The 26418-nt window shown below is 34.5% G+C and overlaps 1 protein-coding gene across 1 annotated transcript; it reads left to right on the forward strand.

The window, feature by feature from the left end:
- The first annotated feature begins 1794 nt into the window (after positions 1–1794).
- On the forward strand, positions 1795–24441 carry LOC106180481 (uncharacterized). The gene is made up of 19 exons (XM_087015421.1): positions 1795–2040; positions 2477–2597; positions 3377–3548; positions 3910–3986; positions 4315–4437; positions 9109–9333; positions 10721–10780; positions 11092–11201; positions 11497–11604; positions 12136–12229; positions 12651–12781; positions 13096–13182; positions 13757–13872; positions 14755–14833; positions 15086–15175; positions 16414–16518; positions 16911–17069; positions 22178–22239; positions 22506–24441. The coding sequence occupies exons 1-19, from the start codon at positions 1990–1992 to the stop codon at positions 22636–22638; spliced, it is 2103 nt and encodes a 700-aa protein (XP_086871547.1). The 5' UTR covers positions 1795–1989; the 3' UTR covers positions 22639–24441.
- The last annotated feature ends 1977 nt before the right edge of the window (positions 24442–26418 follow it).

The raw sequence follows: 26418 nt of genomic DNA on the forward strand, positions 1-26418 counted from the left end.
AAAACGTTAAATGAACCTTACTATTGATATATATAATGAATGACAATGAGAGAGAATGTCTTGACATAGTAACGAAAATCCGTAAGTGAAAAAGAGTATGTTAATTTAAGTACGCCTATGGCTTAAAAAGGTCGAGGTTGGTCATTTGCAGGTGCGACAGGTTATCGAATTTTTTTCCGTTTTCAGCAATATTTCGTACCAAAAATAGCTCAAAAACCTGAAATGCATTAAAGTATCAAAATAAAGTGAGTTAAAGACATGCGACTTTAACTTTTTATAATTTCTAAACCAGATATCCAAAAAAAAAAAAAAAAAAAAAAAAAATTTTTTTAAGCATATTTTTGACGAAAAATAGGAATGCCTGCTTTATTCTCCCAGGCGTGTTAATATGTAACATTTTGCATGACAAAGAATCTACATCACATTCCTTAGAAAATGTTGCTAAAAATTTATCAAGATTCACGATCACAGACACTCATTTTCAACATAGGCCTATAGGCGCATATGAAGAAAACAGAAAAGTGAAAAGATTTATTTGCGTATTCTACTTTTCTAAAACTCTTGTGACGAAAATTCTTTTTGTGTAAATCATGGGAAACTTTTTAACTCATGCCTTGCTAGTATGATGAGTTTTCTTATTCAATAACGAAGATTTAAGCAACGAAAGTTTTAGAAAATAACAAACAAACTTTATAGATAATATTCTCACGTTATAAATGCTAAAAAAATTAGATTGCCCTTAAGGGGTATTATTAGAAGCATATTTATTTTGCTGATAGGCTACTTTTTGCCCTCAATATCAAGTACATATTTTACAATTCTTGGTAACGAACGTTTTGCATATTACTTTTTAAGAGACTGTAATTTTGCCGTTTTACGTGTTAAACATTTAACTGGGCCCTGTCACCATATCGTCCAGCTAATCATGGACGTAACTAGATTAAAGATTTTGCTAATGGCTAAAATATTACAAAAAATAATGACCTTTGTTAAAACGGGTGACGAAGTTTTTTTTTAACTTAAAAACCCGGCGACACCGCGAAAATAGCCGCGACTTATTTTTTCAGCAATTTACAACAAACTAGAGATTCTCTGAGACATTAAACATAGGTCCTAGTACACGCTTTCTAAAAAGTTGCAAATTTCAACTTTAGTAAAAAATAAACTGGATCGATTGGAGAATGTGAGATGCTGCCGCTATAGCAACAGTAACTAACGGAGGTTTAAAATTTAGTCAGTTTACGTTTTTTATGTGAGAACAAATGAATCTCGGAATTTTTTATTTAGTGACTTAAGTTGCAAGACTGAAATTAGTAAAGGTCCACTTGGACAAACAATTCTTCCGCTCTCTTACTTTTTATAATTAAAATTTAAAAAATGTTATGTGGACCTATATATTGAGAATGTGTGCTTAATGTTCAGAGCAACATGAGAATGATAGGCCTAGTCCTTCTCCCATTCCCGCTGTAGGCCTACATGCAAATAATAAATTTGTTTTGTGTGCTTTTTTGTGTTCAAAAAATAAAATAAAAATGAATTGACGTTCATGAAAAATAGAAGGGGGAGGGGGTCCGCAACCTGCATACCCATCGGCAGAAAGATAGCTTTTATTTGACTGTATACAGAAAATTTGGGCCAAAATACGTTCAACGAATTCTGTGAAAACGACATAGATATCATAAGCAAGAGGTGGGCTTTTATAAGACTGCGGAAGATTTGTCAACTTTTTACTTTTACAGTGGCTCCCCGCTGTTTGATGCGAATGTGCACACAAAATGATGACGTAAAGCGCATGCGGCTCCAGTTTCAAAGACCTCATTCATTGGGTTGTTGACATTGGATTTGCTGTTTGTATTGCCAATTGTATACTAAAGGCTATGTTATTCTATAGGTGAACTAAATAGCGACAACAGCTTTTTAGTTAGAGATGGCCGTGGCACGACTGTTGTCTTGAGTTTGCACAACTTCGGCCATGAGTTAGATTTCACGATGTTTAGTGGCAGTCCACCGCAGCGAGCAAAATCGAGTTATCAGAGAAAGGTAAGCTGGTTGCCACGCGTTTTACACCTTTTCGTTGAGTGAGATTTTATCGTAATCAAATCAACTCGCTTAAGTAGATTATGTTTCCTCGGTGTTTGTTAACTTGAACGTGCTGTAATTCGAGCGAGAGGCAACAGGTGGTGGTAAACTTTGTACTTACTGAAGTTACTCGGTCGATTAAATAACTTTCAGAAAGTCCAAAGTTTTGAGTTTTCGAATTGTTACTTGGTTTGTTTTTAAAAATAAGTTTGGGGAAACAGATTCAAACCTCCCTTCAAGTAGAGTTTAGGAATTTGACCAGTAAAAATAACTTTAAATGACACGGTCCAGTTTGTCAAAAATAATAATAATAATAATAATAATAATAATAATAATAATAATTACCATTTGTAAAGCCATTGCTAATAAATTACTGCTATTCCTTACCAATTTGTAGGTGATAAAAAGACAAGGGAAAGATGATTCCTCAGTTGATTTAAACCACAACCAACGATGCTCAAGACATAGTCACAGTAGGGATTCTCTTGCAAGCAGCAGTAAAAGTTCACTTTCAGCAGGTGACTGAGGCTTTTTTATTATGTGTAAAGATAAACTATATAATTTTCTACTTTAACCATTTATGTGCATGTTATTGGCTATATGTTTTTTATTTATCGTAAAAGTAAGCAGTATTGTAGACATTAGTACATGATGTTGAAACTTGCTTTTTTCATAAGTTAAAAAAGAATTACTCTAAATGGGGGAAAAACTACTTCAAGTTTTGTTACTGATTTAAAAAAAGATTTTGATTAGGCAGTGGTTTTGACTTAATATTTTTTTCAGGCTAAATTTTAAGAGTTAACAACACTTTTAAATATCCCAAAATGAAGTAAATGTAGCAAAAGCCAACCAGCAATTAAAGAGTGAATTGTGTAAGACTAAAATAAAATGTTTGGAAACAGTAGTTTCTGTTTATAAAACTGTAACTAGGGTAAACATTACATTTTTCAAAACAAAAGTTGTTGCACTTTGAACAGGAGTGTAGTAGTCTGAAATGATGCTGCACAGAAATGTTTTACAGTTTGTAAATATTTTTAAGGGTCTTGTGAAAAACACTAAAGATATGCCCCATTTTTAAATAAACATTTACATTGAAAATAAATTGGCCAATACATGGATTTTTTTTTTTTTTTTAGCACTCAGATTTTTCAGATATGTTTGTATTTTTTTAAATTCCAACTTTAAATGTGAAAAAAGTATGGATACAATTAGATATATATATATTTTATGACCATGATTCATTGTGATGATTTAAAATATTGTATCTGTATTTCATCGTGGTTAAAATTCTTCGTAGGCATAGGCAGTAGCAGTAGTTATGTAGACCAAAGATACAATGTTGGGGATCCTCTACCGGATATCCTTATCCGTCCCATCACAGCGACACCTGGTGGATACAAATCCCAGAGAGGACAGCACCAACAACGAGCCAAAAGCAGCTATGGCAAACTAAGGAGTAGTATTCCCAGGTACTGGTATTAGAGTAATGGCAAAACTGCGCCCAGATTTTTTTTCATAAAAAAATTTGTTCTGTGCTACATTGGCAGTATGGGTATGATCCTTAAAACGTTTCAACATAATGGACAGGCATGTCATTAAAAAAAAACTTGTCTAGAGAACATTTGTCTTGGAGTTTGTGATTTATTATCAAAATTAAAAAATTAATTTTTTGTGCCATCTTTACAGTAAAGCAAAGCGCAGGCAGAAGAGCTGCTTCTTCAAGCCTTTTTTTAATCATAGAAACAACTTTTTGAGTTAAAAAAATTATGATAATTTTCATTACCACAAATTATCAACTTCTTATTCTTTTTTTTTTTCCATCAACCATAGTGCCAAATCCAAAGGGGAAGCCTCTGCAAGGAGGAAGAGTGCCAGTCCGCAGGCATGGTCAGTCACGGAGCTGAAAGGTAAAGTAGTCGAGTGTATTTTTGTGTTGAATAAGTGATTTTGTCATTGAACAAATAACATGAGTTTTTATGTCTTTAAGATGAGCTAGATATCAAAATCAAGATAACATTAAAAAAACTTTTTGGTGTGAGATGGTAAATAATTAGACTAAATGCAGAATGATCGAGGAACCACTGTTTGAAAGTTGGTCTAAAAATGGCAGTAGCATTGGATTGGGAACATGGCCAATATTGTATTGATGCTCAAGGGAAGTCTATCATACACTGAACAAAATATTTTCTTTTATGATGTGATATTTGCCAATGGTTTGTTTCTTTTTCTTTCAAGGTACCGGTGCTGATGCTGATGACGAGGAAGAAGAAGATGAAGAGCAAGAAGATGATAATAAACCTAAGACTCAAAGGCCAGAAGATCACGAGCTGTATGTCAGGCCACCATCATGGCCTATAGGTAAGTGAGCCGACCCCTCCCTCAGTCCTGATTTCTTGTCTCTGCCATCTCCACTATTAAGTATACTAGATGCCAGTTATTTACAGTGGCTGATTACCAGGGTTATGTTCACCCACCATTTCATTTCGGCCCTTCGGGTAGAAAATTCAGCCAAATGAATTATTTCACCAAATCAAATTAATACCAAGTCAAAGCAGTTTATGTACACATACTTGTGGGTGTCAGTTGAAGTGATCATGTTAAATATGTTGACACAAATTGTATGGCATTCTAAATTTATGAAAAGTTGAGTAAATGATATTTTTTTATGTTTCCGTAATGGAGGATATTATGTTTCCCCATGATGATTGTACCTTTTGGCAGTGTGTTAATAAAATGGACTCATATTACCGCTTAGTTCTGAGTTTTTTGCCTTAGATAATATTTAAGGTACAATGCCTAAAATATGATCCATCAATTCTGAAGCTACAAAAATGAGCAATCTAAATGTCTGACTCCATGTCAGTCAATATGCAAGTATCATGTTATCTTAAAGAAATATTATTTGACTTAATGTCAACAGAGACCATTCACACTATTTGATATGGAGATTGACACCAGAGCTGTTACCATTGGTTTTGTTGTGGTATTTGAACGGTGCTTTATTAACAGAAGTTGGCTCCATTTTTCGTAGGCAGGCAGTGGAATTTTATGTAACAGTCTTTCAGGGCCAATATCGAGACTAAGTATAAGTCAATACATTTTGCCGGAGGTGTGAGAGAACCATTAAAGTGAGTTCCCCTACGTGTTGAGCACATATATGTAGTGCTGTAAATCAATTCACATAACAATAAGTGACACTTTACAATCCAAATAGTGGTTTTATTAATTAACTCTCAAGTTAGAGAGGCAACAATCATTTATGTTTTTAAAAGAATGGTGATGAAATCTGTGCACTTAATTTAACTTTGGTCACTTCAATAAAAGATATGAAAGTGGAGGTAAATGAAATAAAATAATTAAAGAGGCATTGTGACAATGTCTTTCTCTTTTGAATAATTATACATGTATTCACGTGAACCAAAAAAGAAGTGAAGCTCCATTATGTTTGGTCTATAAAAAGTACAGTACACATTCAAAATATGATTCCAAAAAACCCTTCTGTGATAAGACACTGAGTAGCAGAGTTTATTAATCCGAAGAGTATGTATCTTATCTGAAAATTTTGCCAGACAAATTGATTCACCAGATACAAACAAGGTAATGTAATGCTTTACTGAGATTGAAATTCGGAACGACAGGCTGTTCTCCAGGGACCCTCTGTCACACCTGAGTTATGTCATTGAGAAAGACATTTGGATTTGGGATTAAGTCTGTTGATACTTGAGATTGGCATGACAGCTTTTGATATTGAGGCACTTGGGGCATGGGGGCAGCATCACTGTCAGTCTACTTAAGATTTTCTTAAGGTAGCATTCATGTCATCCAGTTGAAGAGCTAGTGGTATCGTATGTGATAAGATGAAATCAGCCAAACTGGGATGTTTATCATAATTGAAAAAGTGAAACTTTCTATATGTCAGATAAAGAAAAGTCATGAGGATAAATAACATGTGTACCAGTACTGTATGAAATATAAAGTATCATGCAAGGCAAATCTGCTGCTGTAAAGCAAAAGAAAATACTGAGGTCACATCAACCTGCAGTAAATGGAAATGTTTTTTATTAAAGCGACAAGAAAAGCTACAAAAGTTTCATTCCCCCTTTTGGCCCTCTGGGGCATAATGTACTCAAGTAGTTGTTTTGTAGCCAAAGTGCAATCACAAGTGTTTGCAGTACACAGTAGTTTTGTGTGGACAGCACACAAGTGGCCATTGTTAGCGGAGACTGGATATAGTGTGGAATTCAATTACTGGGTGTAAATCAGGCACTGTGTCCTATTAACTGTACACAGACCCCAGGCTAGATTGGTTTCATAGAATGCCGTTTATAAGCTGTTTGTAAAAGATTTGAACAGAAAAATGTTTCAGCTTTAAGATATGTCTCTAAATGGCCAACTTATGTCACTGTTGAGGATTATGGAATCTAAATTGCCTTTTGGATTTTCCACACCTGAAGTCGGCAGTTTTTAAGGGGGAGGGAGGGGGGCTTCTGAAGAATTGAAACTTTTTTCTTTCTTAGTTGATGCAACTTGACAAATGACCTAGAACAAACAGGTAGAGTAGACCTTTTCCAGGTAAAGGATGGCTCATTTGCCCCCTGCCCCCCCCCCCCCCCCCCCCCCCCATGCCTAATGGTCACCATTGCACATCAAATATATGTAATATGTGTATTGCAGGTGAATTTATTTGGACATCTCGTGACACGTTTCAGACCTAAATCAGTTTTAGTTTAATGCCAGTGGGAACACATCATGGGTTGAGTTTGAAACATATATTGTAATGGGGACAATTTGGGTATTGATAACAAAAGACTCCTTATAAAACTTGAGCCAAGGCCCAAAGAGGACCTCTGAAAAAAAAAGGCAGCATGTTTTTCATCAAGTTGGGGAAGGAGATGCAGAAGTTTTTAGTTGTTTCTAAATTTTAGGAGGGATTTGTCCTCTCTCTCTTTTTTTTTCTTGGTCCTAAAATGAAGCAAAATATGTAAATGGCCAGTAAAATACAAAAGAAAAACCATTTGGTGTCAAAGTAAAGCGTACTACCTTTTAAATCAAAAACATTTTCTGCCATTAATTCAAAAGATAGATCAAAAATGCAAGATCATGCACTGAAAGTTAATGAATGACAAAGAAAGATCTTGAAGACAAATTTGGAGACAGAAAATGTCAAGTTGACATTAGGTATTAAGGAAAAAGGTATGAAACATGCAATTATAATGGAGCATTCTGTACCAATAGTTTACCATCTCTACCTTAAAGACTATTTCATTGACTTCTTTTGATTTTATTCATTTGTTTGGAATATTTTAATGCATGTATATAAAATAAAATTGTAAACAGCAGTTTTGCAATATCCCCATATATTTCACTGCTAGCTGTCTAGGGACAGAGGGTATTTTACTGCCTTTGGCCTAATACGTAAGGTAAAGGCAGTGGCAAAGCAGATTAAGGGCTTCTGACGATACTTCAACCTGAGTAAACAGATGTGTGACAGAAGTATGAAAGGAGATAGGCATGGAGCACTTGCGACATATGTGTGCTTACGTGTGTTCAAACATGAAGATCTGAAAAAGCATCAGTCCAAACGCCTGAATTAGCACCTTTCTGCTTTAATTAATGTCCAGTGCACTGCACAGAAGAGCTTATTGGTTGTTGATTGGTTTAACTGTAGATATCAGTCTGCATAGACGCACTTCTAGATTTTCTAGATTCCTGAAAAGTAAGATAAATGGTCTTGGAAAGACATTAAAACCAAAACCAGTTCGGATCTAACTTTGTGTGAACACACCTTTCAAAATTTACCCAAAAGGCAGTATTAAGGGGTATATCACTAGCGACAACGTTGTGTTGGAACAGTAGTGTTAAGTCAGTGAGAAAAGATGTGGAGGCCTAGCCTATCTGGTCCAACTTTATCAGATGGAAGAAAGAACCATAGGAAAAGTACAGGGAGACCAAAAACTAAGAGGAAGAGAAGGCCAAAATCTGTTGGTAGGATAGTTTTTGCCCTTTTTTCTAAAGATGAAAAGTAGTCAATATAATAGTAATATTGTTTTGGTTCTCATTTTGAAAATTTTTTCTGTTCTGATTTGACCAAAATTTTTTTAAAGCAGTGTGAATGGTTTGTGTTGACAGTTATTAAAATTCATAATGATGATACCTAGTCTGCATGTTATGATAAGAACACCTGTCCATAATACCATTATAATCTCTGAGCTTGAAAAAAAATTTTTTTTTTTTTAGAAATTCTGCTTATTTTGAATAAGGGATAAAAAAATATGCTTATTATTGTATAAAATGTTTACAAAAAGTGGAAATTCAAAAAGGAGTGAGGTTATTGTTTACTTTTTAAGCATTTTCTTTTCCCTCCTCTTAATGTATGGGTGTTTTCTCTTTCACTCCTTATATAAGAATTGAACCAGTTACTGTAAGAAAAAAAAGTATATAAGAGAAAATATGAGTGGTCAAAATTATATAAAAAATTTTTAGTTTCTTTGAGAAAAAAAATCAAAGTACCAGTTACAAACATTTCTTACTAAGTTGTTCTGATGTGGATCCAAACACTGAGATATTGGGTTTCATGCACTGAGAAGAACACGTGTTTGATTTTAACTTGTCATGGCTGATGACAGCTTTTTGATGGATGTGGCTACCTGGTTTTCCAGATTACTAACAGAACTAGGTGATCAAAGGGATTGAGTGTGAGAAAAAAATGTTGCTCCATACAAAATAGAAATATACCTATTTTTTTGTTTTCTGGAAACCTAGCTTCTGCTAACACTTTGATACTGATTGAAGTCAGACAAAAAAATTCTCTTCTTTCTTTTAATTATTTGAAATTTGAAATTTTACTGTCACAGTGAGATATATTTTGTTTACTAAAACTTTTATTAGTAAAACTGAACCTTTTGAAGCTGTTGACTTATCACAATTTTTTTCAAGGTGAGAAATTGGTACAAAATCTTGAATGTGTCACCAGAAATTTTTTGAGTAAAAATTGCATTTCAGCAATTTAGCATTGCATTTTACTTTCAGAAGAAGGTATCCTCCCCAAGGCAATACTAGACAGACAGCTAGTGACAGAGGATGGAGTGGAAGAAGAGACGGCAGACGACATGCTCGGAGCGTCGTTTGGCTCTGAGGAGCGCCCCCAGACACCCAGTACATTGTACAGGGAAGCTTTCGAGGCATGGCTGGAAGGGCCTCCTCAGGAGTCTGATGAATACGACACAGATCTTGAGGATGCAAAAGTTCCAAAACGTGAGTAGATATGATTTAGCTTTAAATATGAATTCTCTCTCTTTCTCTCAGATTTAAGCAATTTTATGAAAGAATACACATGATGGGGATAAGAAGAACCATAATCTCAGATATTAGTAGATTACCTACAGATTTGTTGTTACTGTTGAGGAATTGGAATTAAAGAGGTGTATTTTAATTTAAGGCTCCTCTTTTTATTGTCCATGAATTAAATTGCTTTAAATATTGCAAAATAAAAGGTAAAAAGGGTAAGGAACAGTGGCAGACACTTGAGGATGAATAAATGGCCTATAATTGTAACTAAAAGGGTGTGATGTCAGCCTTTGAACAAATAACATATATTGTACATTTAATGTGGTAGTGACCGTTTGATAAGTGGGTGCATGTCAGCTCAGTAAGCAGCTGCCTATTGAATTTTGTCATGGCCACTGTGTAAAGTACACGGTATATGGCAGTTAATTGACTGAGTATAAACAAATTTTTTCAAAAGCTGATATAAATTAATAAGTGGTTATATTTTATTTAAGCCTCAAAATTGTGCATTTTTTTGTTACAAAAAGATTTGCTTTCTGACTTGTACCCAACCTGCTTCAGGTAATTATAACTTATATCTTTTGGACATTTCAAACCAAAAAGCTGTATTCAAAGAAAAAATGCATAATTCAGCAGTGTTTAAAATGAGTGAAATTACCTAAAGTGGTCATGGTCATTACTGTAACAATAATAGGCCCATTTCAAGACCACTCCTTGATTTTGCTGCCTGTGTAAAAGTCTTGCATCAATTGTTTAAGTAGGAGTGGTCACTCTTGGTCAGTGTATTAGTAGCTGCCCATTAAGAGTGCAGTGTCCACTGTGTGTGTGCCATAAGTGCCTGCATTAGTGGCATTATGTCATTTGTATTGAAGCACCCTTGGGTGAATGGATGAAGGGGACATTGTGTGATGAAAGTCATTTTAACAGCAATTTAGCATCTGACAGTCACGAATCCTGTCATTTTACAGTTTTCCCTAGTAGTCAAGGGCAGTTAATCTCTTAAAAGAAAATGGTTATAAATATGTTGATACATCCTTGTCACTTAGCATCTGGTTTGACGAAGAATCAATTGATTTGTACCTGTGCCAAAAATGCTAGATAATTTCAAGTATGAAAAATATTTTGTATAACTAATTTTAAATAAGATGCGCAGAATAGAGCAAATTGAACTTGTTTATGTATCAGAGGGCTCATTTTTTTCCTTTGATGGAAAAATTGAATGAGAAGGTGAACATTAAAATTCTAACAGAACACAAATATCCAATGTTAAATACTTATGATAAATTTTTCCCTGGAGTGTCCCAAGGAACAGATGAATGGTTGCTGTTTATTTTGCCATTTTGGCCTTTTTCAGCAAAGGAAAAAGAAGATTCCACTGGCAAGAGAACATATGAAGAAAAATGTAAACAGACAGGTAGTATTCTTTTTGTGTAAAAAAAAAAAAAAACCCTCAGAATTAAAATATTTTCATAAATTCTGTATCATGCTTTTAAATCATTATTACTGCAGACATGATTTTTGTTCTGTTAAAAGTGAAAATAAAATTTTTTCTCTTTTTTTTTTTTTTTTAACCTTAAGTAGCCCCCTACATCACTGGTCATAAGGTCATAGGTCTTCCTACTTTTTCCATACTACTGGTACTCAAAATCAAGTATGTTACTCTTGTCTTCATTATTATCCAAGTAGGTTTTATGCTTGCCATTAAAATGAGCTGAACTGTTTCAGGTGTCGTTCCTGTTTCTTATATAGTCAAGAACTTGGGAGAGCGTCACCTCAAGATGTGTCACCATTACCTGGGAGGACCTGCCACCAAACCCTTGGCAGCAGCTTTCAAGGTAAAAAGACACTTCATTGAGGGTTTATGTACAGACACACTGTGGCCTGCAGTCCTTAATGTCCACATCATTAAAAATTTGATGGTGATTATGCTGTTAAGTATTATGTATCCAAATTGAAAATGTATTTTTAAGACTTTTTTGTAAATTGGAAAATATGATTGTTTCACTTCACAGTTTTCTGTTTTCTGTTTTTAAGCAACCTTCCGACACTTGAGATGTAAGGCCACCAAGCTCTTTTTTCTGAAGGGTCAGTGGAGAAAAAAGTTTTAAACAATTTTTGTTCTAATTCCAGGTGAACACGGTGACAGAGATGGTGGACCTGACAGACAACTATCTGGAGGGATTGGGAGGGATGGCACTGGCCAAGATGCTGGAAGAAAATCACTTTATTGTACAGATGGTAAGATGATTCTTGTGACGTACACTCTCTCTCACTCTCTCTCTCTCTCTCTCTCTCTCTCTCAAACACACACACACACACACTTTGTTCATTGTAATTATCATGATGGCTTGTCAGTCGTGTATGACTGGTCATCAGTGACAGATTTAGATGCAACATTCATTTTTTCCTGTGGCATTAGTTGCATGCTCAGATACATCCATTCTTTGCATGTTCACTTTGCATAAGAATGCAATTTTGTAGCAGAGATATTAATATTACTACCAAAAAGATGATGTAACATGTCCTTGGGAAATAAGTATATGCAGTCTGCAAAGAATATGTTTGCAATTAATGAAACCATAACTCCATTTACTGCCTATTTTACTGAATAACAGAAATACAATTCCATTTAAAAACTTTAAATTTTCTTTTGAAAAAAGAAAAAACATACAACAGCTTAATGTGTTTCAGTAAAAACATATGAGATGTTGCAATATTCAGTTCATTATGACTTTCAGCTTAAATGATTTCAAACATTTTACATATCAGAATGTCTCGGAGAACTTCATAGGGCTGAGAGGCTGCCGGGCATTTGCTGACATGCTGCAGATTAATACTACACTGAAAACACTTGTCCTGAAAGGTAGGCAAAGGGTTAGGCTGATAAAAGAACATAATAGAAATAGACTTAACTGTTATTTAATACTCATTCATCTTGACAGCCAGATTGTTCATTGGGGTTGAGATCACATTGGGCTGCTGGAAGTTCCAATGTTACTTTTGGGTGCGTGCAAAACTAACTCCGCGGGGACTCTCGCTGAATGCAACCAGATTCAAAAATCATCATGTCTCCTCTTGTGTCCAATGTCCTTTTACAATCCCCAGCTTTTATGAATTGTACTCAACACCTGAAAGAGGCTTGTTAATCTGTTAATCTGATTGCATTCAGCGCGAGTCCCCATGGAGTCAAAAAGTCAGTTACTTTTATTTTATGAAACAAAGATTTGCACATTCTACACTTTTTGAAATTTGAAATATGAGGATATATTTTTTTTTATTTCCAGAAAACCACCTCACTGATGCATGTGCCAAACTTTTAGGAGAAGCCCTGAAGAATAACGAATCTCTCACCTCCTTGGATCTTAGCCATAATGAGATTGGTGAAGTTGGTGGTGTTCATTTAGCCTCTGGACTGGTAAGTTTGGGTCTTCTTGCCACTTAATTATGACTTTTTTGCCTTCACACTGCTTCTCATTTTCTTTATCACTAATACCATTTTCTTCTACTCCTTCTTAAATTTCTAAATACTTTTTCATCTTTGATGTGTTGTACATTATATAACCTGATGAGAAATTTTATTGTTATAATTAAAATATAAACTTAAGACTCTTTAACTGTTATGATGTGCTTGCAGACAAGGATCTAAACCTCTAAAATTAACATTTCTGCCTCTAAACATATCTGAAAATAGACTTCATGCAGGGCTCAGTCATAATGTCTTGATTGCAGACGGTGAATGAAAGCGTGATTGACCTGGACCTTAGCTGGAACTCCATATGCAGGAAAGGGGCAGTGGCACTGGCTAATTGTTTAAAGGTACACTTAGATACCAGGCACTAAATAACATAAATGATGAAAGTTTTGAAAAAAAAATGGATCTGAAGTATTTCAATAAATGCTGCATTGGACACTTTGGGTCTGGTAAATTGGTTTGAGTTCAGGAATGATTTAAGTTAAGTATTGTTCATATGAATTCTGGCTAATATAAATTTTAAAAGAACTGTTCCATCAGATGTGATTGCGAGCATTTTGTAAGGTGCCGAGTTATGAGGCATATTAACTTGAAAAGTGATATTATTTGATTATTTGATTTAAACTTACTGTGCATTCAGAAAAGCAGGCTAACAGATCTGCGGGTCAAATATGGTCGACCCACTGGAATGCCTGTCGTGTAATTCCCATAGGGAATCTATTCAGTGTCTTATTGGGAATTAAGCAGCAAGCTTTTTAGTGGATTGCCATTTTTGATCCACTGATCTGTAAGTCTGTTGTTCTGAATGCGTTCTTAGTAATGATTCCAAAAATGCACACTTTTCTTAGATATACTGTATAGTTTATCCAGTATAACTTTACAATATCAGTGTTTATTTAAAGAGAACATATATTGTAGGTAAACAACACAATTGAGATTTTGGACCTTTCTTGGAATGGCTTTGCCTACCATGGCTGCTTTGCCCTGATGAGGTCTCTCAAGGTCAATACCAGACTCAGGGTGCTAGATCTTAGGTAAGAGATTATCATATGACCTTGACCTGATGAGGTCTCTCAAGGTCAATACCAGACTCAGGGTGCTAGATCTTAGGTAAGAGATTATCATATGACCTTGACCTGATGAGGTCTCTCAAGGTCAATACCAGACTCAGGGTGCTAGATCTTAGGTAAGAGATTATCATATGACCTTGACCTGATGAGGTCATTCAAGGTCAATACCAGACTTAGGGTGCTAGATCTTAGGTAAGAGATTATCATATGACCTTGACCTGATGAGGTCATTCAAGTTCAATATCAGACTCAGGGTGCTAGATCTTAGGTAAGAGATTATCATATGACCTTGACCTGAGAAGGTCATTCAAGGTCAATACCAGACTCAGGGTGCTAGATCTTAGGCAAAAGATTGTCATATGACCTTGACCTGATGAGGTCACTCAAGGTCAATACCAGACTCAGGGTGCTAGATCTTAGGTAAGAGATTATCATATGTCCTTGATCCTCACATGGTCACTGAAGGTCATCACTGGGCTGTAGACACCTTGCTTTCTGTCATGCTCTACCAGTACTGCTCAACCTTTTACTCTGAGATGGTTGTTCAGGGTCGACCAAGGACAGGGTATAAGATTTTGGGTACTATTTCATTGCTTGACCTTGAAGAGGGCAATGAAGGTCAGGGTGATTAATTAGCACATGCATATAGTCATCTGAAATCAGATTATTTGATTAAAATTTATATAATGAAATGTGGTTTAATGTCAACAAACTCAATAAAATAATATATAGTGCTTTTAAAAAATAATTCATAATAATTGTTTTTTATCAGTTACATCTATATTAATATTTTGATCTACTTTTTGGTATTGTTTTACTTAAACTGTTTTCATTTATATATTTCAGTAATAATAGATTGAATGCTCAAGCAGCTCAAAAATTTGGTCTAGGACTTGCAAAGAATACAGGGATTGAAACACTGATGGTAAGTGAAATACAGGCTTTCTGGTTATTGATTTTTTTCTGTCATTTCTTCCATCTTCAGTTGACATATGTAAGTAATTTGAAGAAATATGATGATATCTGAAATGTTTGTTGTCTGTCAGAAAAAACAAATGGATTAATATAAAATGGATGTTTTCACCTTAAGTTTTTGGGAAGCATTGAAAAACTGACAGAGAGTGATGAAAGTATGCAGATAACTAAAAATGTATAGTAAGTACATTATTTTTTGTAGCTCAACATGAACCATATAGGAGAGCAAGGGTTGGAATACATAGTGAAGGCAGTGAGCAGCAACCCTAAGATTAAACTCCTGGGGTTGGAGGTAAAACAATATTTCAATACACATTAAAGTAATAGATTGCATATCATACCACAGTAGAGAAGACAGTACAGAGCAAGATAACAAGCACTTGAGTTTATTGTTCAAGATTTTTAATAATCAATATTTTGATTTATTTGTGAGCTCCGTGTTGATCTCTAGGAACAGTTTTGCCCAACTTTACCACTATAAGGAAGACAGTACAGAGCAGCACAAGTACTCCATCAAGCTCACGATATTCAACTAGAAAAACACAAAGACAAAAACAATGTTTCATATATTTTTATTTATCAGTGAACTCTGTGCTTTTATATCTGTACAGTTTTGCCAATCTTTTTTCTTGTCCAGTCTTCTAACAAATCCAAGCAATATATCTTACTTAAAACGATAGAAATGTATAGCTATTTTATTACTAACCTGCCTCCCACAATGTAGTTTTAATCTTGAAAATGCAAAGGAATTAAGTATGATGTTTGTAGAAATATATGTAGAAATGTTTTTACACTGAGTTTTTTGCACATAGCAATGAAATCTAATACAATCTGTATTGATAAAAATAATCTCTACTACTTTTGAGTATACATAACTAATTACATTGTGTTAGAACATAGTGTGTTAGCACAATATTAAAAGGCACAGCTCTCTGATTATATCTTTTACTTTTCTTGGTGTCAGGGACACGTGTGTACTAACAGCTAATATGGAGAGGGACATTGCATGAGAAGTCAGGCTTGGCTCGTTTTGTAATTGATTTCTGTACTAACTTTCTCTTGTATATTTTCACATGTGCTTTCTTCTGTGTGTCTTCCACTCTTCCCTCTGCTTGTGCTTGGCTTCAGGGATGCAGGGTAAGTGAACTGATTACTTTTGTTTGGGTTATGTTTCTTTGGAAATTTTTTTTTTTAGCTCCAACATGGAAAATCCTATTTGTTTGTGTTGTGGTATTTGAAAGTTTTGATGTTCTGTATTGAATAACAACTCTTGATTTCCAGACAAACAAACATCCAAGTTTTAAAAAAATGAAGTTTCAAATTTTCATTTGGCAATTGGATTTATTCTTAGAAAGTGCAGAGAGGAAATATATCAGATTTAACATTTCTAACTTTGGTCGGCATCTCTTATTTTCAATTTCCCAATCATGACACTCATTTTAGATATAATCCCAGTATAAAATTATGTTTTATGCTTGTCCCTAGTCCAAAATGCATGCAATGCATCTACATTGTTTTCTTTTGATCCAGGACATTACGCTCTCCCCAAATATCTACCTCAAGATCAAGGAACTTGAAGAGTCCAGAGACATTATCATAATGCATTCTGGGATAGGAGGTTATGGGAGGTCCATGGTAGGAGAGCCAGATCTGGTCTTTCAGAGTTGGAAACCGTTTTTTTTTTTTTTTTTTTTTTTTTTATATCAAATATAGCTTATTAAGGTTAAGAGTTTATTGTAAGCAAATGTGCCACTGGCATGCTAATTACATGTACAATATGTACAATATCATCAGATATAGCATTGAAATTTTTAAAAAAATTGTTGAAAAATTGCAAGGAAGAAAAAAAAATTCAAAGTCATATTTCCAATGTTTGGTTACCATAATGGTCAAAATATTACAGGATTAAAATTTTTTAAAATCAAATATTTCATGGAATGCTTGCATGATCTTTAAAAGCAGATTCCATTTTTAAAATTTCATTTATTTATTTATCTAGTTATTTATGAACTTTTGTTCCTCATCAGATGGCAGACACCGTCCTGACAGTGTTTGATCGTTTCATCAAGGAGAACGAGATGGGCATGGAGGACCTGTTCCTGCAGTTTGACAAGGACAAGAGTGGAGACATCACTGTGGACGAAATGAAGTACGGACTCAAGGAAGCGGGACTCAGACTAACTAATGTGAGGATGGGGTAACAGCTGTAGAGACCCAGAAAAGTGATGAATTATCGCTGAATTTGGCCATTTTGTAGTTCGGCAGTGATGCAGAAGTTATCTTGTCCAAATTAACTAGAGCATTGTGTTAAAAGTTGTTCAGAGAAAAATAGTTACCTTATAATTTTGCCATTTTGTGAATTAACAGTATGTAGTTTTACAAAACCTATTTTGGACACAATTTGGTTGGACCCAATCTTTTTTTCTTTTTTTTTTTTTTTTTTTTTTGCTGCTGATGCATTTGTTACAGTTGTTATTTTTCGTCTTGTTTTAAATGTTTTAAATATATTTTTATGTACAGACACAGATGTGTCTGTACATATTGCCATCACCTGCGTCTGTCGTCGCCGATCATGTCGCCGTCGCCGTCGCCGTGCACTTTCAGCGTTAACACCATAAGTGGAAGACAGTTTTACTTTTTGGCTTTATATTTACAGAGCTGATGAATATTCATAAAACACAGGTCAAGTTCGAAAATCAGCATGATCGGGCCATTATTGTAGAATTTATGCTGTTTTTTCACTTTTCAGCATATATGCAACACTGTTAACACATTTCAAGGAAAACTGATAGGCCTGTTGTCATGAAACTCACAGGAGTAATCAATCTTACTAAAACGCAGATCAAGTTCGAAAATCGGCATGATCGGGCCACTATTTTAGTAGTTATGCTGTTTTTTCACTTTTCAGCATATATGCAACACTGTTAACACATTTCAAGGAAAACCCATAGGCCTGTTGTCATGAAACTCACAGGAGTAATCAATCTTACTAAAACGCAGGTCAAGTTCGAAAATCAGCATAATCGGACCATTATTTTATAAGTTATGCTGTTTTTTCACATTTCCTCAGATTCAATTCTAAGGCATGTTAACAGTCTCATTATTTAATTAATAAGATACGTAAAAGTGTTTGTTTGACATTTCCTGCATCTTTACAACATTGTTAGTTGATTATGTAAAAATGATGGTAAACTTGTAATCGTGTATTGTGTAATAAGGTGTCAAAAATGGAAATAAACTCATATCATTGCAGTTTGTAAGATTCAATCATTCACTATGTTCAGAAACTCAGAATGGAGGAAATTGGACATTTGACACTGTTCTATTGATATTTTTCACATCTCATCAATTTTCTTAGTTGATCATATAAAAATGGCAGTAAACTGTTAATTTTGTTTTATGTTAAAAAAAGTGTTAAAAATGGAAATAAACCCATTTCAGAATAGTGCTGTCTTGTTTCACATTTCCTCAGATTCAATTTTTAGGCATGTTAACAGTTTCATTATTTAATTAATAAGATATGTAAAAGTGTTTGTTTGACATTTCCTGCATCTTTACAACATTGTTAGTTGATTTTGTAAAAATGATGGTAAACTTGTTATCGTGTATTGTGTAATAAAGTTTCAAAAATGGAAATAAACTCATATCATTACAGTTTGTAAGATTCAATCATTCACTATGTTCAGAAACTCAGAATGGAGGAAATTGGACATTTGACACCGTTTTATTGATATTTTTCACATCTCATCAATTTTCTTAGTTGATCATATAAAAATGGCAGTAAACTGTTAATTTTGTTTTATGTTAAAAAAGTGTTAAAAATGGATAAAAAAACATTTCAGAACAGTGCTGTCTTGTTAACATTTTGGCATTTTCAAGTTGTGACTTTGAAGTTCCATGGGCCTGAAGACATTTGCTAGTCACATTTTCTGAATATCCATAATACGAATATTTTATTATTAAAAATTGATGGTCATTATGCTGTTAAACGTTATGTAATATTGCATCAAAATTTGGAAAAAAATATTTTGGGCTTTGCTCCCATGATTACCATTTAAGAAAAATCATGTCACTTACTGTTCTCAAACTTACAGGAAAGAAACATGGGACTAAAATACAGCTTCAGTAGGCAATGCAGTCTGTTTGGTAATTCTTTCTGGCAATTAAACAGTTTTTTGTGAAAATTTAATTTTTCACATATTGGCATTTTCAAGGTGTGACTTTGAAGTTCCATGGGCTTGAAGACCCATGCTAGTCACATTTTCTGAAAATCCATGATATGTATATTTTATTATTAAAAATTGATGGTCATTATGCTGTTAACCACTATGTAATATTGCATCAGAATAGAGGAAAACACAATTTTGGGTGCTGCTGCCATGATGACCATTATGGGAAAACCATGTTATAGTCCGGTGGCTTAAGGAAAAAATCGTGACACGGCGGATAAAAGCACCAAATTTTGCATGTGGGTACCTTTTGACATTCTAAATCAAATTAGAGCCGTAGCCCACGGAAAAAATTTACCGTTTGGCCAAAAAATCCAAAATGGCCGCCAATTTATTGAAATCTTTAGAATTATGTACATACCTATGTTGATTTTTATCAAATAAATTATTTTCTCAGAGTTTTCCACACCCTTATTGACCATTTTATTCATATATGTCAGATAGCAAACAAGTTCCCTTGGACTTTTTGAAAAAATCCAAGATGGCTGTCATTTGCCATAGAAACAGCCATAGGAATACTAGTGCACAACTATTACCAGCTAGAACGATACGTTGTCCACTATCAAATTAAGTCTGTTTCTCAGATCTTTGTTACCCACATAATATGTTTGTGGTGAGTAACTACGAAATGTTCTTGGGCATTTTGGAAAATCCAAGATGGCTGCCATGTGCCACAGGAGTTCTAGTAAACGGGGGATTCAACTAATGGCAACTGGAAAGATTAGTTTTTCACTATCAAATTAAGCTGGTTTCTGAGTGTTTTCCACATCCTTTCTACCCACACAATATGTATGTGGTGAGTAACTAACAGTATTCTTGAGCATTTGAAGAAAATCCAAGATGGCCGTCATATGTAATAGGAATACTTCTAGTATTACAAAGGGTTGGAACTAATGCCAACTAATTCACTATCAAATTCAGTTTATTTTTTTAGTGTTTAACACATTATTATTATTACACTGTGATACATATCTAGCAGGTAATAAATGTGCATATTTGATCATTTTGAGAAAACCCAAGATGGCCGTCACTGGCCATAGGAATACTACTGGAATTACAACTGCACATCCATGGCTTTTCATCTACTACCAGGGTGAATTTGTGTTTGCTTATCAAGTTTTGCCCATCCTTAAAAAGTGTGCATTCTTGGATATTCTGAGAAAAAGATACCTACAATTTAACATAGGAATACTAGGTGGGTTTCAATTGCTGCTAGAGAGGCATATGGTTCATTATACAATTACATTTCCATGGGTTTGTTTTAAAAATAATTCATGATTTTCATTCCATTTATTATTACCCCTATGATGTATACCTGGTCTGTAGTATAGCATGTGTGTATCTTTGGGTATTCTGAAAAAATTCAAGATGTCTGTCTTTTGTCATTAGAATATTCGAACACATAATCAAATAATGCTAGAGATACACTGAGTACGATTTAAATGTAGTTAACTTTGGGTCGTTTTTAAATGTTTTTCATATCCTATTTATCCTTATGAAAGACTCTGTGTGTTTTGAAAGTGTATGTATCCTTGAGTATTATTCGGAGAAAACCCAAGAATAGTACATTCAGCTACTGCCAGAGAGACATTGGGTTCAATATAAAATGAATTTTGTTTCTCGGTATTTCCCACGTTCCTTTTGGACTTTTAGATATCTATCTGGTGGGTAACAAGTGTATACCCTTCAGTATTTTGAAAAAACATCATGATTACCCTCATTTGCCTTAGAAGTGCCTATAAAATCTAATGCACCAGTTTTCCTATGGGGAAAAGAAGGCCATCTTGGATTTCCCCAAAATGATAAAATATGGACATTAATTACTTAGCAGATATGTATCATGGGATAATAATACTAAAAAAAAAAACAGAATAACAACTGAATTCAGCTTCATTTTATTTGTAAGCCTATCTCTAGCAGGTATTAACTGAACCCCACCTTCTATGGCTAATGGCAGCCATTTTGTTTTGTTTTGTTTTGTTTTCAAAAAGGATACACATAACATTCTCATCACATATGTATTATGTAAATTAAAAAGATGTGGAAAATACTCAGAAAGAAACCTAATTTATCAATTAATATTATATCTCCATGGCAGAAGAAGCCCTATGTGTATACTAGTATTCCTTTGATATGGGGGCCATCTTGGATTTTTCTCGAATTTCCTGTGAATAAAGGTCAGTTACTCACCACAAATATATTATTTGTGTAATAAGAAACAAAACTAATTAGATAGTGGGCAATGCATCTTCCTAGTTGGCATTAGTTAGTTGAAAACCCTTGTACCTTGTACATGTTCTAGTATTCCTATGTCATATGGCGGCCATCTTGGATTTTTCAATAAGTCCAAGGACACTAGTTTGTTATCTGACACATATGCATAATATGGGTAATAAGGATGTGGAAAACATTGAGAAAATACTTAATTTGATAAAAATCAACATAGATATGTATATATTTCTACAAAATTTCACAAATTGGCGGCCATTTTGGATTTTTTGGCCAAACGGTAAATTTTTTCCGTGGGCTACGGCTCTAATTTGATTTAGTATGTCAAAAGGTACCCACATGCAAAATTTGGTGCTTTTATCCGCTGTGTCACGATTTGGCCATTTTTTTGCCCTAAGCAACCGGACTAGTTACTGATGATTGCCAAACGTTCAGAAAAGAAATACAGGACTAAAATGCAGCCTGAGTTGGAAAAGCAGTCTAATTGGCTTCTTTTTCTGGAAGTTATACATTTTCAAAGTGTGAACTTGAACTGCCATGGGCCTGAAGCCTTATGCTTGTTACACCTTTTACTTCAATTGGTATTACCTGTTGAGCATAATTAAAATTTGATGTTGAATTTGCAGTTTAACATAATGTACTTTTGCATCAGAATTAACAGTAGCCTATTTTGTGCATAGTTATTTCCTGCTTTTTGTCTGTACATTTGACAGCTTTGCTGCCTTGTTCTACGTAGTATGTTATTTCGTTGTCCTCAATTCATCCCATGTTGTACACAATTTGCACACAGGCAGAGAATTAACGCTGAGGACCTTTTTATTTTTTTATTTTTCCAGAATCAACTGGACATACTCCTTGGTGAGTTGGACAGGGACAGGAATGGCACTCTGGAGAAGCAGTAAGAATCCTTTCATTCCTGAAAGATATTTGTTGTACACCAAAAGGGCACTTACAGTAATTCTCTGGCCCTGTTTGACAGTTTCTGTCAATTATCTGTGAAGTAGTCAATTTTCTAACTAAAAAATATGGTATAATTATTTGTTTGGTCAAAAATTCTGATTTCTTATGAATGAACACTTTGAAAAGCAGTTAATGTTTGATTATGAATAAATGTAATGAATACTGCTAGTCTAGATGACCTCATGCCCCAAGTTGCTCTTCCAGTGAGGTCCTGGGTGGCAAGCTGCTGATGGAGAGCAAGGGAAAAAGACGAGAGCTTCAGAACATGGGCTGGTCCTTTGAGGAAGAGAGGCGGGCCAGAGGTGTCACCATGAAGTGGGAAGGAATGACACTTTGATGACAGGGAAACTAGGGGTTTCACCATGAAATTAAAAGGAATGAAACTTTGGTGACAGGAGAGGGAGACGTCAAATAAAGTGAGAGACAGCAGAGAAGGGAAGAATTGTTAAAGAGAATGACTTCCTGGTAAAAGATGGGCACTGTCATAGTTGACCTTTAGGAGAACCTGCTGTGAACTTTGACCTCCTTGAGACCTTCTGGCCCCATGTATTGCACAGACAGTGATTTACTGGAGACTGGGATGTCACCAGATGGCAGCACTAGTCAGCAGAAAATACCCAAAATGCCATAGTTTGCCTAACAGGATTGTACCAAGGACAAAAGTGCAGGGATGGAGATGTTACTTAAAATAAAAAAAATATATATGAAACTGTAGAAAGATGCTGGATTTTTTTTTTTAATTTGAAAGTCCTGTAAATTCAGCAATGGTTACAGGTTTCGGTGTACTTCTCGTAATCATTTATTTATGTTTTGCATTCTCTGTTCCTGTATTGACCCACCGACTACAGTTAAATGTGCCAACATTTTCAGCATCATCTATGTAGAGATCTGATCTTAACACCTCTAGTACATGAAGCAAGGGTGGAGTGATGAGTGAGTTTAAATATATATATATATATATATATATATATATATATATATATATATATATATATATATATATATATATATATATATATATATATTAGGAGAAAAAGTTCATTTTCAGCATTTTATGTGATTTAGAACTGTTGGTTTAAGAATTTGTTAAGGTTACTGTTATTTTTGTTCATTACTGTTGTGAAAGTTGGGTTAATAAACCTTCCCTGCTGGGGAAATTTTTTGAATTTCAGTTATTATTGGTAAAGATGGGGTTTTGTGATCATAACCAAGAGGGTATGCCCAGGTGATAAGAGCAAGTGATAAACATTTGTCCGTTTGTGCTTATTTCTCACCATTTCAATCTTGTTTTGGATAAAATGTTTATAAAATAGATAAATTCAGACAATTATGGAGGGGAAAATTGGTGTTTGTGGTCATCTTCGTTAGTGATGCATAAAAACTAAGTCATGTAATTCAGCTAATTTGTGGGTTGTGGAAGTTAATTTGCAACATTATGCAACTTCAGAAGAAACTGATAGGATTTATTTTCATTATATACCAAATGCTCAGTTTTTACTTTTTAAATAAAATTGAATATCAATTTATTCTTACAAAAAGCAGTTATGTATTACAAAACTGTTGGAATAACATGCATTTTAGGATTTAACATTTTTTTCCTTCAAGAAGAATTTGGTATTTATATTTTAGTATTGATGTTTGGATGATTTAGATGTCTCCTCCATTCCATTTTACCACGACGATTTAGGAAAAAATACAGATTATAGGTTGTATAAGATTTGGTCAATCAAGGCTGCATTTATAGGATAATCTCACTTATTATTGTCTTGAGAAATTACATTGAATGTGTAATAGATTATTGCCTGTATTGAAAATTATAACCTTAGCATTTAAATTTATAATTTAATAGACTAATTATTCTGAATATAATAATAAATATTTACTGACATGTCTGATCCCATTTCATTTGTTTCTTTTTTTATGCACTATCTAACAAGGAATCCTTTATTGGAATTGTACTGGTTTAAGTTTTATTTGTTAAATTTGTGTTACATTTAACATTATTTTCTGTGTTTACTGTGCAGAAGTAGTACAGAGTAGTATGGAGTAGAAATGTCTCTCAAATACAGTTACAATTTTTTTCTACATTTCCATTCCAGAATAATATTTTGTTCTTTAATAAAACCGTTTGGTAAAAATATCAGGCACTTTTGTTAAATATTTTTCATATACAAACACTGTATGTGGCTGCATGCATTGAGACCATTGTGTCACAATGCAGTTGTCAATGCTGCCCAAAATCTCTTCACCTTATTCGTAACTTCCAAACTAAACTTTTGTATTTTGAATTAAAAATTTTATCGTCTGGCTTTTTTCAACTGGGTTGTTTTAGTAAAAAGATATTCCCTTTGAAAGTCAGCACAATTAGATTATTTTTGCAAAAGTTACTGAATCCTTAATTTCCCTGAAAGTAATTGATTCTTTTAATTCATAAATGGGCCATATTTTTGTGTGTGATATTCATGGGGTATGTAGGCCTAATTACCAAACCATTTCTTTGTTTTACTCCATAGTTGCTGATTAACATAGTGTAAACTTTTTTTTTAGGGAGGGCCCAAAATTTTTGATGTTTTGGAAGGCAAATGGTGCCATTTGGTACTGTTTAGAACTATTATATGATTCAGCTTGCCCAAATTTTAATTTCAAGAGGGGAATATTTGTGTGATTTTTTTTTTTTTTTCAGAAACCGAAGGACCCCCAACCCGCCAAATCCACCACTGTATGACTTTGTACTATGTCGAGGAAGCTACTAAATCAATTTAAATTTGGGCACTTTTATTGATGAGCATTTATCATTTTATTGAATGCTCCAAGTTTGATGACTTAAGATGCTTTTATTTTCATTTTGTTTTAGATGTTTCGAGATTATGTTTGACTTCACCTTTGACCTTAAAGATATTGTAACCCTTTATTATCATCCAGATACCAAAGCGGTTCACACCTTAGCAGTTAAGGTTTTTTTTAAAGTAGTCTTTGCCATTTCAAATGTCAACTATGGAGTTGCCCTGGGTACTGTATGACTATATGAACAGTCTTGATAAGCATGGGCACAAGAGTGGGGAGGGGGGCATGAGAAAAAAATGTATGATTGGGTAAAGCAAAAGCGCCAAGAAGACTTTTGAAAAAATCCCACCGAGAAGATAGCGCTTTTTATGAAAGGGCATGCATGACGCCATGCTGGGTTAGCTGTCGACTCAATTCAAGTTTGATCTGTAGTGTAGCTGGTAAAAATGGAGATCAGTGACCATCCCCGCCTAAGCATTATTTTGAAGGACCTTTAAGTGAAGAGAAAGGAGATATTATTGACGGCGCAGAGTTGTCAAATCAATCATTTATTCTAAACTATACTGGGTTTTTATGCATTCGTTTTCGCGACTTCCCAATCCTAGGGCCAGGTCGTTGCTGTACATGTGGCTTTCCGTTACCATGGTTGATGATGGCTTTGGATTTTTTTAAGCAACAGTGTGCGCTGCCGACTGCGCTTTCCCTTTGTACGTGTTACCGAATTTATACAAATGCAATTTTTAGAAATTGTTTCTAGAAATGTTACATTGACCATTCTACAATTTGAACCCACGTGCAACAGTCTAGTTGTGTCCAAGGCAGCAGAGTTACCACTGAGTCGCAGAAGCTTCCTTGGCAACGTCAGATAAAAAATGTTGGTGTTTTGGTACGGTTTTGAACTATGATTCAGCTATCCAAACTTTCAATTTCAAAAGGGAATATAGGTGTGACTTTTTTCAGAAACTGAATGGGGGTAAGAACCCCCCCCCTCCCCCAAATCCTCCTGTGGTGTTAATAAGGCAGTTTCCCTTTTAAAATCGCCATGATTGTTTTTTTTTAAGTAGGTGATTGGTTTTTTTATGGACGGACCCTATTTGAATGGAAGAATAGCCATCACCTGCTTCTCTCGCGCTGCATCAGCATTCCCGTGGCCATATTTTTCTGTAAACCCACAAAAATGGAAAAATGTATGACGCGTATTATCCTCAAACTGGCTGGAGTGATTCATAAAAAATGGAACGGAAGTCAGATATCAGATGGCGCAAGGTCTTTTTTAAAACTAAAAAATATTCAACCTTTTTTGTGTGTGTGACATGCTCACGTGAAATATGGA

This window comes from Lingula anatina, chromosome 6, assembly GCF_051362555.1.
Source record: "Lingula anatina isolate TDL-2025a chromosome 6, LinAna3.0, whole genome shotgun sequence".
In the NCBI taxonomy this organism is placed as follows: domain Eukaryota; kingdom Metazoa; phylum Brachiopoda; class Lingulata; order Lingulida; family Lingulidae; genus Lingula; species Lingula anatina.

What these genes read in the sequence shown, in the direction of transcription:
- LOC106180481 (XM_087015421.1), top strand. Translation starts at nt 1,990, where the DNA reads ATGTTTAGTGGCAGTCCACCGCAGCGAGCAAAATCGAGTTATCAGAGA. An exon ending in TTAAACTCCTGGGGTTGGAG is followed by an intron (nt 15,176 to 16,413) that starts GTAAAACAATAT and finishes CTTTTGATCCAG; the next exon opens with GACATTACGCTCTCCCCAAA. An exon ending in AATGGCACTCTGGAGAAGCA is followed by an intron (nt 22,240 to 22,505) that starts GTAAGAATCCTT and finishes TTGCTCTTCCAG; the next exon opens with TGAGGTCCTGGGTGGCAAGC.